This window comes from Artemia franciscana, chromosome 3 (assembly GCF_032884065.1).
Source record: "Artemia franciscana chromosome 3, ASM3288406v1, whole genome shotgun sequence".
NCBI lineage: Eukaryota > Metazoa > Arthropoda > Branchiopoda > Anostraca > Artemiidae > Artemia > Artemia franciscana.
Window position 1 is genome coordinate 47739873 of NC_088865.1, and position 16670 is coordinate 47756542.

General features: G+C 35.0%; 1 protein-coding gene across 2 annotated transcripts in view; it reads right to left on the minus strand.

The window, feature by feature from the left end:
- The window catches only part of LOC136025344 (cytochrome P450 3A8-like), a 50483-nt gene extending 34518 nt beyond the window's left edge, over positions 1 to 15965 (minus strand). Inside the window, exons 1-3 of one of the 2 annotated variants that reach the window (XM_065701268.1) lie at positions 15566 to 15965; positions 10114 to 10238; positions 5536 to 5776 (exon numbers count right to left, since the gene is read on the minus strand). In XM_065701268.1, the coding sequence (XP_065557340.1) occupies positions 5536 to 5776; positions 10114 to 10238; positions 15566 to 15926 (727 nt within the window). In that variant the 5' untranslated portion in view covers positions 15927 to 15965. The remainder of the gene's footprint in view (positions 1 to 5535; positions 5777 to 10113; positions 10239 to 15565) is intronic. The other variant, XM_065701267.1, reaches the window with a different exon arrangement.
- Positions 15966 to 16670: the final 705 nt, after the last annotated feature.

The window sequence follows — 16670 nt, forward strand, 5'->3', positions numbered from 1 at the left end:
TTGCAATTACTGTTTATTATAATAACTGCTATATCAGTCTGTTATGCATTTTATTTGCAATTGCTGTATAACTGCAGGGAGGCAAAATTTCTTACCCTGAAATGTATTGGAACAAAGAATATCAAATAAAATGATTTATCTTAGCCTAAAAAGCGCATCAATAGCCAATGAATTCGTACACCAACTAGGAAAAGTGGCAAACTCCTTAGGGACAGAGATGACACACAGTCTCATCTCTCAGCAGAATATGATTTTCAGGCCTCTAAATTGCTTCAGACTCTTAATTCTGAATTTTTTTCTTTCAACGTGTGCATTAAATTGGAATTTGTTAACCATTTGAAGCCTTATAAATGATTTATCTCATGAAAGATTTCAAAATTCGCAACATAGTTGCTAAACCTATTTGAAGGTATAGATCAGTTCTTGCTTTTTGTAACCATAAAAATATAGATAGATCCAGCTATAAATAAGAGAAAGATATAACAGAAGAAAACGGGCACATTCTTACAAGAAAATCAGATTTATAATTCCCTTCATAGTGTTCAAATTGTGTCTGCCCAATTCTTCTCATTTCTTAATTAAAACTCCATCAATTAAATTCCCTTGTCAAGAAGAGTGCATGTGAAAATAAATGTCACTTCTAAGAAGCGAAGGCCGCAAAAGTTGAAGAAGCTGCAAATAATGGCGATAGCAGGTTGATTTACAAGATCACGAACGAGATCATTGGGAATAGGAAACACAGTGATGATACGGTGAAGAATGAAAATGGCGTGCTGATATCCGGGTCCGAAAAGAAAAGGGAGATATTGGCGAAACATATCGAAAAAATGCTGAGTAGACAATGCTGAGAAGAGCCAATCTCTATCCCTTAAACCTCACGGATACTTCCGCATATCCCCACCGATCCTCCTACCGAAGACGAAATGTTGAAGGCAGTCAAAAAGCTGAAAAACGGCAGGTCAGTAGGAGACAACCGCATCACAACAGAAATGCTGAAATGCTCTATGACCACTCTTGTGTCCTATTGGAAAGACTTCTTCAAAATCATCTGATCAAAAGCCAAAGTACCATCCGACTGATGCCACGGCATGCTCATCAAGCTGTTTAAGAAAGGTGACCTCACCTTATGCAATAACCGGCACAGCATTAGCCTACTTTTCATGCCTGGTAAACTACTGTCCTACATTATTATAGCCCTATTCGACGATACGTAGATGACTATCTCCATGACGAACAAAATTATTTTCACACAAACCACTCTTGTACCGACCTGATTTTCACCTTGCGAATCCTCACAGAGGAGACCTGCGAATGGTGCAACCAGCTATATATCATCCTCATAGATTTCGAAAAGGCATTCAAATCTTTGGATCGCCAATCACTATGAAGCTTCTCCGTCATTACGGTATCCCTGACATCATAGTTAAGCTCATTATGGCCATATACGAGGATACAAACAGCTGTTTGAGGACTTATAGAGGGAAAATCACGTAAGTTCCAAATCCTCTCTGGGGTGAAACAAGGCTGTGTCTTATCGCCACTACTGTTCACATTGGTCATCGACTATATAATATTGAGTATCAAGTCAGCTGGATCACGCCTAAAAGATCGCCTGCTCAGCGACCTAGATTTTACTAATGATATTGCAATACTTGAAACCAACAAAACACAGATTCAGGAATTACTCTCAAACATTCAACCGAAAACAGGTGGATTCGGGCTTATTGTTAATACCAGTAAAATCAAAGTAATGGCATCAAGAAACTCACCTATGAAATTAAAAAGCGGCGACAAAGATGTAGAACAGTTAGTTAACTTCCTACCTAAGCACCACCTTCGAGAATTCAGGATACACAGACAAAGAAGGCATTGGCCAAACTGGTCAGGCTAACAGCACCTTCAATAGGCTTAATAAAGTATGCAGATCAGATTGTTTCGTTCTTCTGCTCAAACTCCGCCTGTTCAACATTAATGTCCTGCCTGTCCTCCTTTACGCATCAGGAACTTAGCATCTTAGCCATGACCAAGAGATGAGAATCCAGTCCTTCGACAACGGTTGTACCCGGAGTCACAAATGCTCATATAAGAGAGATAACAGGCCAGCCATACCTCAACAAAGCTATACAAAGACGCAGATGGAGCTACTTAGGCCACGTATTACGCATTCTTTTTTATACCTGAGACCCGTTGAAGAGGACGACCCAAGAACACACTCCGTCGTAACTTCGACAATGACCTGCGTTCTTCATGCCTCCCTACAACTAAAGTGTGAAGGAGTTATCGCTGCCACCAGTTACAGAGGTGATTTGCGACTCTTCTTAGACGTGTTAGAGGCCTTTGGATGCACAGGAAGATCTAAGGTAAGATTTCAGGTAAGGTAATTGCCTCTTGTATCTATTTTCCAAATTATTTTGATCAAGTCAAAGGTAAACTAATTTGAAGGAAGGTCCTATCCTTTTATCTTTGAACATGACCGTCCTGTAAGAACCTATTCTCACTTGAAATTTTCTACCCGTAATAGATACGGAAGAATTATTCATATCCTCAAAACCATTGGTAACCAATGATAGGTACACCCACTAGCAAAAGGTACCAGCGTATTTTGTCGAGGAATCTACAAGAAAGAATTGAAACGAAATATATATATTGGCTCCGTAAAAATTTGAACCTTATCCTATCTAACCATTAGCGTCACTACAAAAAACTTAAAATATTTTTGTATACAGCCTAATAGTAAGTTACTGTCAATCTACCCTGAACTGAAGCTATCTTCTACTATAATAATTGCAAAAGCATGCCATTACTATTATAGTTGTAATTGCTGTGTAACTAGTACTGACGCCAGAGTCGCCGTGACGACTCACATAGGGGATACACTATTGGAGTTGCTAGAGGACGTTAATACGCGCCCCTGGCTCTTCTGTAACACTATAGTATATCTGTATTTTACGTAAAACTATAGAATACCTTTTTGTTACATAGTACTATAGGGAGGTGTTTGTTACGTGATTGTTTACCTATGTTGCTGATGCAAAAACTGCAAACTGATAATGTTATAATAGGTAATGAAACCACGAGTAAAATAAAAAAGGCTTGGACAGATAATATCACCATGTAATATAAAAATGAATTGATTCAAACTGAAGAGCCGACAAACATTACTAGTAAAATTAAAAGTGTACCATCAGATACACTCAATGTCAATAAATCCAATAATATAAATGATGAAATATATGGCAAGGCTGTTAAAAGTTATATATGACCCAAAAATGGAAAAATTACCATTTTAAGAGAGAACATAATGAAGTATTTTATGGTTTGTATTCAAAGCATTCATTTTCTTATGATGATATTCTATATACCACTTTTTCAATAAAAATATTTCATTGCATTACTTTGTTATGAATCCATTACTCTTAGGGTACGCTAACAATTCCAACGCTTAGAGTGTTTTTCAAAAGTCTGAGATGCAAAAAAAGTAATTTTCAGAGACAAAGGTTTTTCTACCTTTGGGAAATTACTAGAGTCTGAGATAGGTTAATCGGATTTTTTTACCGAGGTCTGAGAAAGATGGTCAGGATTATTCTTCAGAAGTCTACACATAGAGACAGACAAGCAGAAGCTCATACCTACTGACAAAGAGATGAACAGAGTTAAAAATACACACAAAACACATTGTCAGACACACAGGAACACAAAGAAAAGGAAACGTAGAGTCAGAAAAAAAGCAGGAAGAGAGAAAGAGAGAAAAATACATACAAAAACACATAGTCAGACACAAACAAACACACAAAGACAGACACAGAGGCAGGACAGCACAGAGGCAGAGAGAAAGAGAGAGAGAGAGAGAGAGAGAGAGAGAGAGAGAGAGAGAGAGAGAAAGAAAAAGAGAGAGAGAGTGAGAGTGACAAAAACACAAACATACACGCAGAGTCAAATAGACTAAGACAGAAACAGAAAAAGAAAAACACACTGAGACTTACAGGCACGGGGAGAGAGAGAAGAGACAAACATGCACAAAGAGTAAAAAACACAAACACACAAAGGCAGACACAGAGACAAGCTAACACACACTCAGATTCACAGGCACAGAGAGAGAGAGAGAGAGAGAGAGAGAGAGAGAGAGAGAGAGAGAGAGAGAGAGAGAGAGAGAGAGAGAGAGAGAGAGAGAGAGAGAGAGAGAGAGAGAGAGCACCCGTAAACACAGAGTAAAAAACCACACAAAGACAGATACAGAGACAGCAAAACATTCAACCAGAAACACAGACATGGAGGGAGAGAGACAAAAAAAAACACCACACATACACAGAGAGTCAGACACAGAGACAGGAAAATACAGAGTCAGACACACAGGCAAGGATAGAGAGAGATGAGAGAGAGAGAGAGAGAGAGAGAGAGAGAGAGAGAGAGAGAGAGAGAGAGAGAGAGTGAGAGAGAGAGAGAGAGAGTGAGAGAGAGAGAGAGAGAGAGAGAGAGAGAGAGAGAGAGATAGAGAGCAAAGATAGCCAAGGGACAAATGCCAATCGTCACTTGTTTATCCTTGATTTGCCTTATTTTTCAATCATATAGCCCTTTTAGGATGTATCGCGACACATAAGCTGCCAACCCTTGTAAGCTTTTAAAATGCTCTGTCTTTTGAACAGATGTTTGCACGGTCGGACACCTCACCAATTTATCAAATATTATTTTTCAGCGTTGAAAAAATTACAACCGATGTTTTTTCTTTAGAAAAGAATATCTGTTTTTCTTTTAAAAATTGATTATCTTTGCAAGGGCCGAATTTCTAACATATCTACTTAGAAACGAGCAGAGGAAAAACTCCTATCTTTTGGGGCTGGGGCCAGGTAGCAGTTGGACTTCTTGAGAACTTTTTGATTTAAGTCCAACATCGATTCGAAACTGGTGCCTGTCTGCTTGTCCACTAGAACAGAACTTTCAAATCGAAAGTGAAAACATAGCATTGTTTGGTAAAACCACTTATTGTCCTCTGCATCAAAATTTCACATCAACTCACGAACTCTTGGCTAGCCCAATTACTAGCGACATCGATCCTTTTTATCCCATGTAATAAGTTAACGCTCCTTTCTTTGATATGGTGTCATGTTCATCAATTTGGCCTAAGGTCCACACTTATTGTAAAAAAAAAGACAAAAAAATGCGGAGGCTAAACCCTCATGACTTTCTAGTACGAAGCTCAAATATCAAATCTAGAATAAACATGCACAACAAAAACAAAGTCTTGCTCTTACAGTACAACAATCTGACCGATGATATTTCCCTATATTTGTAAAACCCTGGAAAACTAGCATTTTACTGAAAGCACAAAATCGACCCAAAAAAAGGATATTTTCATAGTGCAAAGCTTCCAAATAGTCAACAGAAAATACAAAAGACTGAAAGGAAATACAAACATGTAAAAGACTAATTCATAAGGCTCTCAATGGCTATGAAACTCAACCAGTTTCAACTCAGTTTTTTTGAGTGCAAAGAACTCAACCAAGCTCAAGATAAGAGAATTATAACAACAATACTTACCGAATGGAGTAAAAGGTGTAAGGTAGGCGATTATAGGTTCAATCAGTGGAAAATATACAGCTAGCATAGTTGGGAAATTCATTGACCCCTGAAACATCTTAGAGACGTTTACGTAGAACCAATCGAAGGGGTTTTTAATTGGGTGAGTTTCTGTCGCCAGTGCAGTCATAGATATAATTTCAGATGTGAAGCGAGCAAAGAGCTCATGAATATTTATAGATTCATCTTTTTTCCTTGAATCCTACAAAAAATATAAAAAATAGAAACATATGAAAATATAAACATGAGAGAGAATTATGTAAGATAATATAAAGAAGCATAAAAATCAATAAAAGAAATCTCAAAAGTGACAAACCAGAGAAAGCAATAAAGACCATATCATAGTCAGTGCTCTTTCATCTCCTAGCTCCTTAGTATGAAGGGCTCTTGGAATACTTTAAAAAAATCAAAACTATTTGAAAAATTGTTTTTGAAGTTTATCTTTTCATTTTTTGACTCTTGAAGCACTGATCCTCCAAGAGAACTCAAATGTAATATCAAACAGTTCGTGGTAACGAACTGTAGTAAGGAGCGACCCGGCTCAATAGTAACCAAAACTCTAAAGAATTGAATTTTGATATCAATAGCTACATCAAAAGAATCGCATTTTAATGCTGATTTTAAATATATAAGTTTCATCAAGTTTAGTCCTACCCATCAAAAGTTACGAGCCTGAGAAAATTTGCCTTATTTATGAAAATAGGGGGAAACACCCCCTAAAAGTCGTAGGATCTTAACGAAAATGACACCATCAGATTCAGCGTATCAGAGAACCCTACTGTAGAGGTTTTAAGCTCCTATCTACAAAAATGTGGACTTTTGTATTTTTTGCCAGAAGACAAATCACGGGTGCGTGTTTATTTGTTTGTTTTTTTTTTTTTTTTCCCCAGGGGTCATCGTATTGACCAAGTGGTCCTAGAATGTCGCAAGAGGGCTCATTCTAACGGAAATGAAAAGTTCTAGTGCCCTTTTTAAGTGACCAAAAAATTTTGACGGCATCTAGGCCCCCTCCCACGCTCATTTTTTTCCCAAAGTCTACGGATCAAAATTTTTAGATAGCCATTTTGTTCAGCATAGTCGAAAACCATAATAACTATGTCTTTGGGGATGACTTACTCCCCCACAATCCCTGGGGGAGGGGCTGCAAGTTACAAACTTTGACCAGTGTCAAGGCCTCATTCAAGTGCTGGTCTATATTAATCACTAATTTAGGAAAACAGCTTTTTTTTTTTTTTTTTTTTTTTTTTTTTTTTTTTTTTTTTTTTTTTTTTTTTTTTTTTGTTTGTGTTGTAGCATTGGTGATTTCTCTCTTCATGATATAGTAATGGTTATTGGGAAGTGTACAGACGTTTTCAGGGGGATTTCATTTTATTTGGGGGTGGGGCTGAGGAGAGGGGGCTATGTTGGAGGATCTTTCCTTGGAGGAATCTGTCATGGGGGAAGAAAAATTCAATGAAAAGGGCGCAGGATTCTCTAGCATTACTATAAGAAAACAATGAAAAATAAACATGAAAACGTTTTTTCAAATGAAAGGAAGAAGTAGCATTGAAACTTAAAACGAACAGAGATTATTACGCATATGAGGGGTTCTAAAAATACTTTAGCATAAAGAGCGAGGTATTTAGGAGGAGATAAATACCTTGCTCTTTATGCTAAAGTATTTTTAGTAATTTCAACTATTTATTCTACGGCCTTTCTGATTCAGGGGTCATTCTTAAAGAATTGGGACAAAATTTACGATTTAGTGTAAAGAGCGAGGTATTAACGAGGGTACAAACCCCCTCGTATACATAATAAAAATATAAGGTTATGAAAGTTTGTTACGTAAGTTAATTCTTAAAATACGCATATTTTTTACTAATTAAAACATTCGTTAAAATTAAAAGTTCTAGTTGCCTTTTTAAGTAACCGAAAAATTACAGGGCAACTAGGCCTCCTTCCTCACCCCTTATTTCTCAAAATCATCTGATCAAAACTAAGAGAAAGCCATTTAGCCAAAAAAGGAATTAATATGCAAATTTCATTTTAATAATTTATGTGCGGAGAGCCAAAACCAAACATGCATTAATTCAAAAACGTTCAGAAATTAAATAAAAAAAAACTAATTTTTTTAGCTGAAAGTAAGGAGCGACATTAAAACTTAAAACGAACAGAAATTACTCCGTATATGAAATGGGTTGTCCCCTCCACAATCCCTCGCTCTTTACGCTAAAGATTGACTTTTTGCCACAATTCTACTTTTTAAAACAATTAAAAGCTTTAGCGTAAAGAGCGAGGGATTGTGGAGGGGACAACCCATTTCATATACGGAGTAATTTCTGTTCGTTTTAAGTTTTAATGTCGCTCCTTACTTTCAGCTAAAAAAATTAGTTTTTTTTTTATTTAATTGTATAAAGCAATGGTACTGACCTAAGCATGAGTTACTTTATAAAGTGGAAATAGACTAAGCTGCAAAAAATCCTTTAAGCAACAGTGGGCTAAATCTACTTCGTGCTTTTGGGCTGACAGTTTTGCCGGAAAGATATCTTCTTTTTCACAGCAAATCTGTCTTTTAACGCATCAACTGTCTTCAAAAATTGTAAAAATATGTCTTTGTCATTTCGACTCTTTTCTTGGGTATATCTGATCATAACAGTATTATTCCAAGTGTAAATACTTTGAATTAATGTAAGAAATTGTAAATATTTTGAATATAAACAAAAATTAGAAAAATTCTGAATATAATTTTTGCTGGCACAGCCCTCCCCTTTTGGAAAAACGAAGATTATTTCCAGTAAATAATTAAAAAAAAAGTAAGAAAAGAAACAGGAATTCAAGCAAATTTGCAGTCATGATAATTACTTTTTATAATTTTTTATTCAGTTGGTATCCGATATTCAGAATTTTTCAATATTTTTTTAAAGAGACTTGACCCCCCCTCCTCTATAATTGTTTTCATATACGCGAAAACGTAATAGAAAATGCTTATAAACTAATATTTATGCGTTTTTTTAGTTTTTTCTCGCAATCCCCTCCCCCAAAAATACCCACCCCCTAACAAAAATTCTGGATACGGCTCTGTTCAAAATATATCAAATGGAAAAACTTATCTGTTGGCAGCTTTAGGACTAATAATAACTGGTGGTAAATGCCTAGAAATACCAGCGAAGATAAACATGTTTTGCACACAGTTTAAAGAGATTGCTTACCGTCTGTATATTTCTTTAAATTAAAACAACTTTTGTGCATAATTTGGCAAGCACGCTATTTCAATGCCGGTGGAATTCCTTAAGGGTAATAGGGAAAGGGGACTGCAAATTTTGTTCACGGAGGAATGGGTAGAAAATATATTTTGCTCTCCATAAAAAATAATTATGTGCAAACATTTTTTTTCTTTGATAAGCCAGATTTTTGACGGCTCTTTGGCTGGCAGTCCAAATAAAAGAGCTATTTGTGCTCAGCAGGGCTAATGGAAAAAGTTACACTATTGAAGCAATCAGTAGAAGAAAAGAAGTTCGCGATAAAAAAAAGTAAATAAGCAATAGAAGTGGTAATAACATAGCTAAAGCTGATGTAGCTTTGCAGCCTTAAATTGGTTGGAATACAAAAATTCAATTAAGGGAGAATAGACCAAATCGAGAAATACGTAACTTCCAGTTGCATGGACATAAGGGATATAACATACACATGATGTAATTTTAACCACAAATATAATCATGAGAACTTGAAATTTAAAACTCTTTTGAAACTTAGTCTGTCCTTAAAACTCTGGGTGAGAAAAACTCAAATCTGATTTAGAAATTAAGCTTTGAGAGGTAAAAACATGGAGGGGATAACTGTCCCCTCTCTCGTGGCATTTTAAATCCCAGTGATGATCTCGTGTTTTAGACTTCCCTTTAATTGAGAGAATCACTCAGCAGAAATTTGATCAAAACCCGCCTATGTTTGGGTCAAGCCACTCAAAGGCAAAAAATGAAATTAAAGTGTCTGGCGTGATTATGTTCAGCCTTACAGATCAATACAAATGTAAATCAGTTCAATTAAAATCTAATGCGTTCTAGTACACGGACTTTTTATTATTTTCTCCCCAGCTTCTTCAAAAGTATTATCAAGTCTGAATCATCTAGGCTTTGCATTTGAATATTATCGTATTCTTGAATTTTCCTGCTACCCTAATTTTCTTCACAAAATGATCTTTCGATTTGCTCATAGGTTCTATGACGAGATCCAAAATTAAGAGCGTCAATCCTGGTCAATTGTTTTCGTGAGCCGCTATTCTGAAACTTGCTCTTCTGGACAAAGTTCAATAAATTGAAAAGCAGAACTATTGGATTCGTTTTTCTGAGATTTTGGTATTTTCCTCTAAATACATTAAACACCCACACCAAAACCAGACCAAATTAAGGGTTAAGCAAATCCAATCAAAAATTTTAAAAAGGGTCTGATATAATTGCATATGGCCTTACAAATCACCTTAAGCATAAATCAGTTCGATTAAAACTTAATTGCACCAGTAATTTACAAAAATAAATGACAATTAGATACAACACGACACTTTACCTCTAAGACTTCTCTCATCCTTTCGACACATTCTGCCATGTACTTTGATAAATGTTTCATTTTTGCAAGAGTGAAAACAGGGGTTAGGATAGAACGAACTTGTTTCCACTCTTCATCCTTTAGTCCTGAAATAAGGAGACAATAATTTTATGTGCCTAAAATGCTCAGTAGCAAATAACATAATAAGACTTAAACCGCAACCAAAACTTTCTTTTCTTTTGAAATACGACTTGTAATTATACAATATGGTCGCTTTCATATTATTTGAGCCAGTGGTAAAGAGAGGTCTATACATTTCTACTATAGATCCAATATTTCACGTCTTTCTGCATTTTCATCACTTTTCCATCAAAGATTAATGTTAAAATATTTACTAAAAATAAGTATTCAGCCCCTCCCACTGCTTAAAATTCAAAGGAAAGTAATTTATTCCTAGTTCTCTGGTAATTCATGTTCTGATTTTTAAATAAACCACAAGGCAGGATAAAGGCCGCTGATCTATAAAAAGCAAAATGGCTTTTTATTTAGAAAACGGTCCATCTCATTTTATAAAAGGAACACAAAAGAATTTGAAAGTATAACTGATAAAAAAAAGAACATATTGTGCTTGGTAAGTGAATTATTTGTGAGAGTTTTCACTGTTGGCTATTTTGAAACTAAGACGTTCCATACACTTTACTGTTCATATTCAAATTACTCCAAATGCCTTTCAGCCGTTCATTTGACTTTGTATGATAAACTATTCACTTTACCAAAGTTTTTGGTGCAACCACAAAAAGTTTGGAACTTTTTCCTTGATTTAATGTTCAAAATGCATTAAAAAATAGAATTTTATTGTAACTCCATAAAAAAAAGGCTTAGTAGTTCATGAACATCAGCATTATCTTTTGAGGCATTTATCGACTCCTTTCAAAATCTGTTATACCAAAATTATTTTTTTTTTCAGTTATTAATAATACATACTGTAATATGTTAGCAAATGGTGCTCACTTTTAGCCCACCATAAGTGCTAAGAAAACAGACTATCCACCCATTGTCAAACAGTTTATGGCAGCAGACTATAAGTAAAGAGTGAATAGGCACAGTATCAAACGAAACACTAAGAATCATAATTTTGATAAATAAAGATTAGTTAAAAGAATATCCTTTTAAGGCCGGTTCCAAACCTATAAAATTCATTGAGGCTATGTTACCCATCAAAAGCTACGAGCCTAAGAAAATTTGTATGACGTTTGAAAAAAGGGGGAGAATCTCTAAAACGTAAAGTAATCTTAATGAAAATCGCACCATAAGATTTAGTATATCCATGAACCCCACTTTAGAGGCTTCTGGAGGTTTGGTATTTTTTGCTTCTTTTGTCAGAAGAAATGTTAAAGATGTGTGTTTTTCTCCCAAGGGTGATCGCATCGAGCCAATGGTCCTAGATGATCGAAAGATGGCTCATTCAAACCATCATTAAAAGTTTTAGTGCCCTGTTTGAGTATCTAAAAAGAATGAAAGACAAATAGTACCCCTCCCACACCCTTTTTTCTCCAAAGACTTATTGCCAGAATTTGAGATAGCCATTCAATTCAGTATAGGTAAATGTTGAATAACTATGCCTTTGAGGATGATATGATCCCTCCCATATTCCTTGGGGAAAAAGCTGTATATTACACAACTTACCCATTTTTCACATATTTTATTGGTTAAGGGGAATAAACGGAATTTTCTTTTTTTTTTGGGGGGGGGGTCTGCGGGACGATTTTCCACACACAGAAATTTCCACGAGAAAGAGAGTTACCAGGGAGAAATTTTGCACGTTGGGGGAGAGAAATACGATTTCCTGTCATGATTTGAAAAATAGTGAGGATATAAATAAAAAAACAAAACAAGTTTTATTTTTCCTATAGGTAAGTGACCGCTTCCTCAATCTTTGCTCTTTACGCTAAAGCTTGACATTTGGTCAGAGTTATTAAAGAGAGCCGCATCAGACACAATTTCATTGAATTTGAATGAAAAATGTTTTTTTAAAGAACTTTAAGACTTTGCGTAAAGAAAAGTGTTGATGAAGGGGTCACCCCCCCAAATACGAAATAAATTCTTTTCTTTTTCTGTTTTAGTGTCGCTCCTAACTTTCGGTTTGAAAAAAGTGTTGTTTTTTTTTAATTTAATTTATTTACAATACAATATTGTCTGGATTTTTCAAACAGTTCGTGGTAACGAACTGTAGTAAGGAGCGACCCGACTCAATAGTAACCAAAACTCCAATAAAACGAAACATTCATTACAATAGTTACATTAAAAGAATTACATTTTGATGCTGATTTTGAATATATAAGTTTCATATAGTTTAGTCCTAACCATCAAAAGATAAGACCCTGAGAAAATTTGCCCTATTTTAGAAATTAGGGGGAAACACCCCCTAAAAATCATAGAACCTTAACGAAAATCGGATCATCAGATTCAGCATATCAGAGAACCCTCTTGTACAAGTTCCAAGCTCATATCTACAAAAATGTGGAATTTGTATTTTTTGCCAGAAGACAAATCACGGAAACGTTTTCATTTTTTTTTTTTTTTTTTTTGCCAGGGGTGATCGTATCGACCCAGTGGTCCTAGAATTTTGCGAGAGGGCTCATTTGAACGAAGATCAAAAGTTCTAGTGCCCTTTTTAAGTGACCAAAAAATTGGAGGGCACCTAGGCCCCCTCCCACGCTCATATTTTCCCAAAAGTCATCGAATCAAAATTCTGAGAAAGCCATTTTATTCAGCATAGTCGAAAAACCTTATAACCATGTCTTTGCGATGACTTACTCCCCCACAGTCTTCGTGGGAGGGGCCGCAAGTTACAAACTTTGACCAGTGTTTGAATATAGTAATGGTTATTGGGAAGTTTACAGACGTTTTCAGGGGGATTTTTTGGTTGGGAAAAGGGGTTGGGAAGAGAGGGTTATGTGGTGGAAACTTTCCATGGAGGAATTTGTCATGGGGGAAAAAGATTTCCATGAAGGGGGCGCAGCATTTTCTAGCATTATTAAAAAAAATGAAAAAATAAATATGAAAAGTTTTTTTTCAACTGAAAGTGTGGAGTAGCATTAAAACTTAAAACGAACAGAAAATATTAATCATATAAAGGGTTCACCTCCTCCTAAACCTCACTCTTTACGCTAAAATATTTTTAGTAATTTCAACTATTTATTCTACGGCCTTTGTGATTCAAGGGAAAAAATTTAAGCTTTAGTGTAAAGAGCGAGGTATTGACAAGTGGGCGAACCCTCTCATATACGTAACAAAACATACGCATATAGAAGTTTGTTACGTAAACTAATGCGTAAGTTACTTACATATTTTACTAACGAAAATCTTCGTAAAAAATTAAAAAGTTCTAGTTGCTTTTTAAGTACCCAAAAAAATGGAGGGCAACTGGGCCTCCTCTCCCTCCTTTTTTCTCAAAATCATTCGATCAAAACTATGGGAAAGCCATTTTGCTAAATAAATAAATATGCAAATTTCGGTTTAATTATTCATCTGCGGAGAGCCGAAATAAAACATGGATTAACCAAAAAACGTTAAGAAATTGAATAAAAAAATAAGTATTTTTTTAACTGAAAGTAAGGAGCGACATTAAAACTTAAAATGAGCAGAAATTACCCCATATATGAAAGGGGCTGTTCCCTCTTCAACACCCTGCTCTTTACGCTAAAGTTTTTACTGTTTTAAAAAGTAGAGTTGAGAGAAAGAGTCAAACTTTAGCGTAAAAAGTGGGGTGTTCAGGAGGGAACAGCCCCTTTCATAAACAGGGTAATTTCTGATCGTCTTAAGTCTTAATGTCACTCCTTACTTTCAGTTAAAAACTTGTTGTTTTTATTTAATAGGTTAAAAAAAGCCTTTTCTAGTTTGGCAAAACAAAGAGAAAACAAAGAGAATTGCATTTCTAACTCAGAGTATTTCAAAAAATTTTAATCAATTTTATTTATTTCATTAGTGTCAATTAAAGGAAAGGGGAGGAAGGAACTATTTCATCTTATATCTTTAACCCCTATTTTGATAACTAAAATATCCCCATCCCTTCAAAATTTCCATGAATTGACACCTCTGACCATTCTACAAAAACTTGTTTTATGCAAGTGAATAAAACCCTAATTTGGTGTTTTATTGTATAATTTTGCCAACAAAATGATGCAAAATGCAACAATTTAATTTTTTGGCAAAATTGTCTCAAAATGCAATAAGGAAATACAAAATTTAATTGGTACCCGATAAGAATGGGAATTGACCCTAAGAAACTATGGAAATATTAAAATGGAAGATTGGAGATATTCACTAAAAAAACTTTGAATAAAAAAAACTAGCATTACCAAAGAGATACCCCCCTTTCAAAGACGCTACCACATGTTAGAATAATGAATGCATAAAATTTATTAAATTAGAGTACCTTATATTCGTCTAATTAAAATCTGAGATAAAAAAAAAAAGTATTTTCTCTTTCATAATATACCTTTAATTATTTTTTTTCTTTTCCTTTTTTCTCCAGATACTTAGCTAATTATTTAAATTGATTGCTAAACAACGAATTTTAGATGTATTATGATTCCTTTTTTACGTGTTTTCCTTATTTCCATTATTTCCTTATTATATTGTTGTCATTTTACTTGGACTATTCCTATTTCTACCATTCGACAACTTTTGAGCGGTATTATTTAGTAAGCTGTACATTGCTCCCAAGAAAGTGATTATAGCTTTAAATTGACACTAATAAACTAACACAGTAAAAGTCAACTTAGATTGGCTCTCTTAGGCAGCTATAACAATGATGAAAAAAGAATCCTACAATATTTGTTTGTACAGGAGTTTTTTTTAATGGGCTCAGGCATATTTTAGGGGAGAGGAACTGGTGAAGATCATTAAATTGGTTAGAATTAGACGAGTTATCTGAATAATAAATAACATTAAAATAATCCTCAGATTTTGAGGGGAGCATAACTAAACTTCATCTTCATACATGCGTGTGATTTCTTCAAAAAGATTAATGCAGGATTATTTTTAAACTAGTTAAATCTTAGTTTGGCTTACATTCAATCTAACTGTGTTTAAGCGCGAGCAACATTTTTTGGAGGGCCTAACTTTGCTAAAATACTGGAAGATTGCTAGACTTAAAGAAACTAAAAAAGAAAATACCTAAAAAGGAAACTAAGATTATTTTGGGAGATGTAAATGAAGTTTTGATCCGAATCACCCTTCATCTCCGTACCTGTAGATATTAGTTACACCTTAGAAAAAGAACACGAAGCCCTGTTTCAGGGCAATTTCAGAACTTACAGTCCCACCCACTCTTTATTCCTGGGCCATATGATGGTATTAAAATATCTTTTGATTTTCTTGCCTCCCCCTCTCAGTAAAAGAAAAAATAAATTTCTTTCACAACCAAGACCCTGCTAAACCCTTGTAAAAGTAAATCTAAGCAACATACCTTGTAATGCCAAGGCAAATTCCGGAAACTGGAGAGCCAATTGGTTGTTTCGATTTCGGTAAGAGTTAAAGTCACTCACTAGCACCTGTTTCACAAGATCTAAATCTGAGAGCATAACATGAGGTACTGTACCCCAGTAATACCCGAAAGCATCCCCATGTTCTTTTCTCCATTTGCCTATGCACTCAGCTAGGTTATCTTCCGACCATCGAGCAGCATAAATGTTTCCTGTGATAAAGCTTGGCTCTGGTCCTGGGATACCAAGTCGTTTGAAGAAATTTAATGCCCTCCATCTCTGTGTTAACCACTGTATAAGGAATATTACTAATAAAGAAACAAAGAATATCAGTAAAAGGGTCATAGCTGCGTTAATGTTTGAGACTGACCAGTGACTAATTTTAATGTAGCTCTTATGTGTAGCCTTATCAGCTCATAAATTTTGGGTTCCTAGATATTATTTACTGTAGCAAATATATATAGTTAAATCTTGTACATTTGGGTAAATACGCTTTTACAGCTACTAATTAATAAATTGGAATTAAGGTGATAAGCTTCTAATCCTACTTTTAATTCCGCCTGAGCAAATAGCTTTTTTCCCTAAGCAAATAAATTTCATTTCATTGTAATCTCAAATCTGGCTACAGATCTGTCTCCAAGAATTTTCCAAACTGTTAGTGGTGTAGTTTAAAGAAGAGTTTGAGGCAACCTCTATCATACGATAGCAACGCTATACGATATAACAACCTCTATCATACGACATAATTTATTTACGGCAATTTGTAGCATGTCTTTTCAGGGGAAGGGAGGGGGAAGATTCGTGTTCATTCACCGCTTATCCCCAGAATACTGTAATTCTGACCTATCCCACCAATTTTCGTATAATTAAAAATTTAATTAACTTTTTTATATAATTAAGTAAAAATAAGACTGTTTTTAAGTTTACCCCCCCCCCCCTACACAAAAATTCCTTATCTTCTAAATAAAAAAGGCATTAAAAACATGAAATTTTCATTAAAAATTTTCATTGAAAAGCTTCGAGGGATCAGAAATTTCTTATTCATTTTCAAATTTTCTTATTATTTTGCTGTTCCTTGTTTTTGAAGAA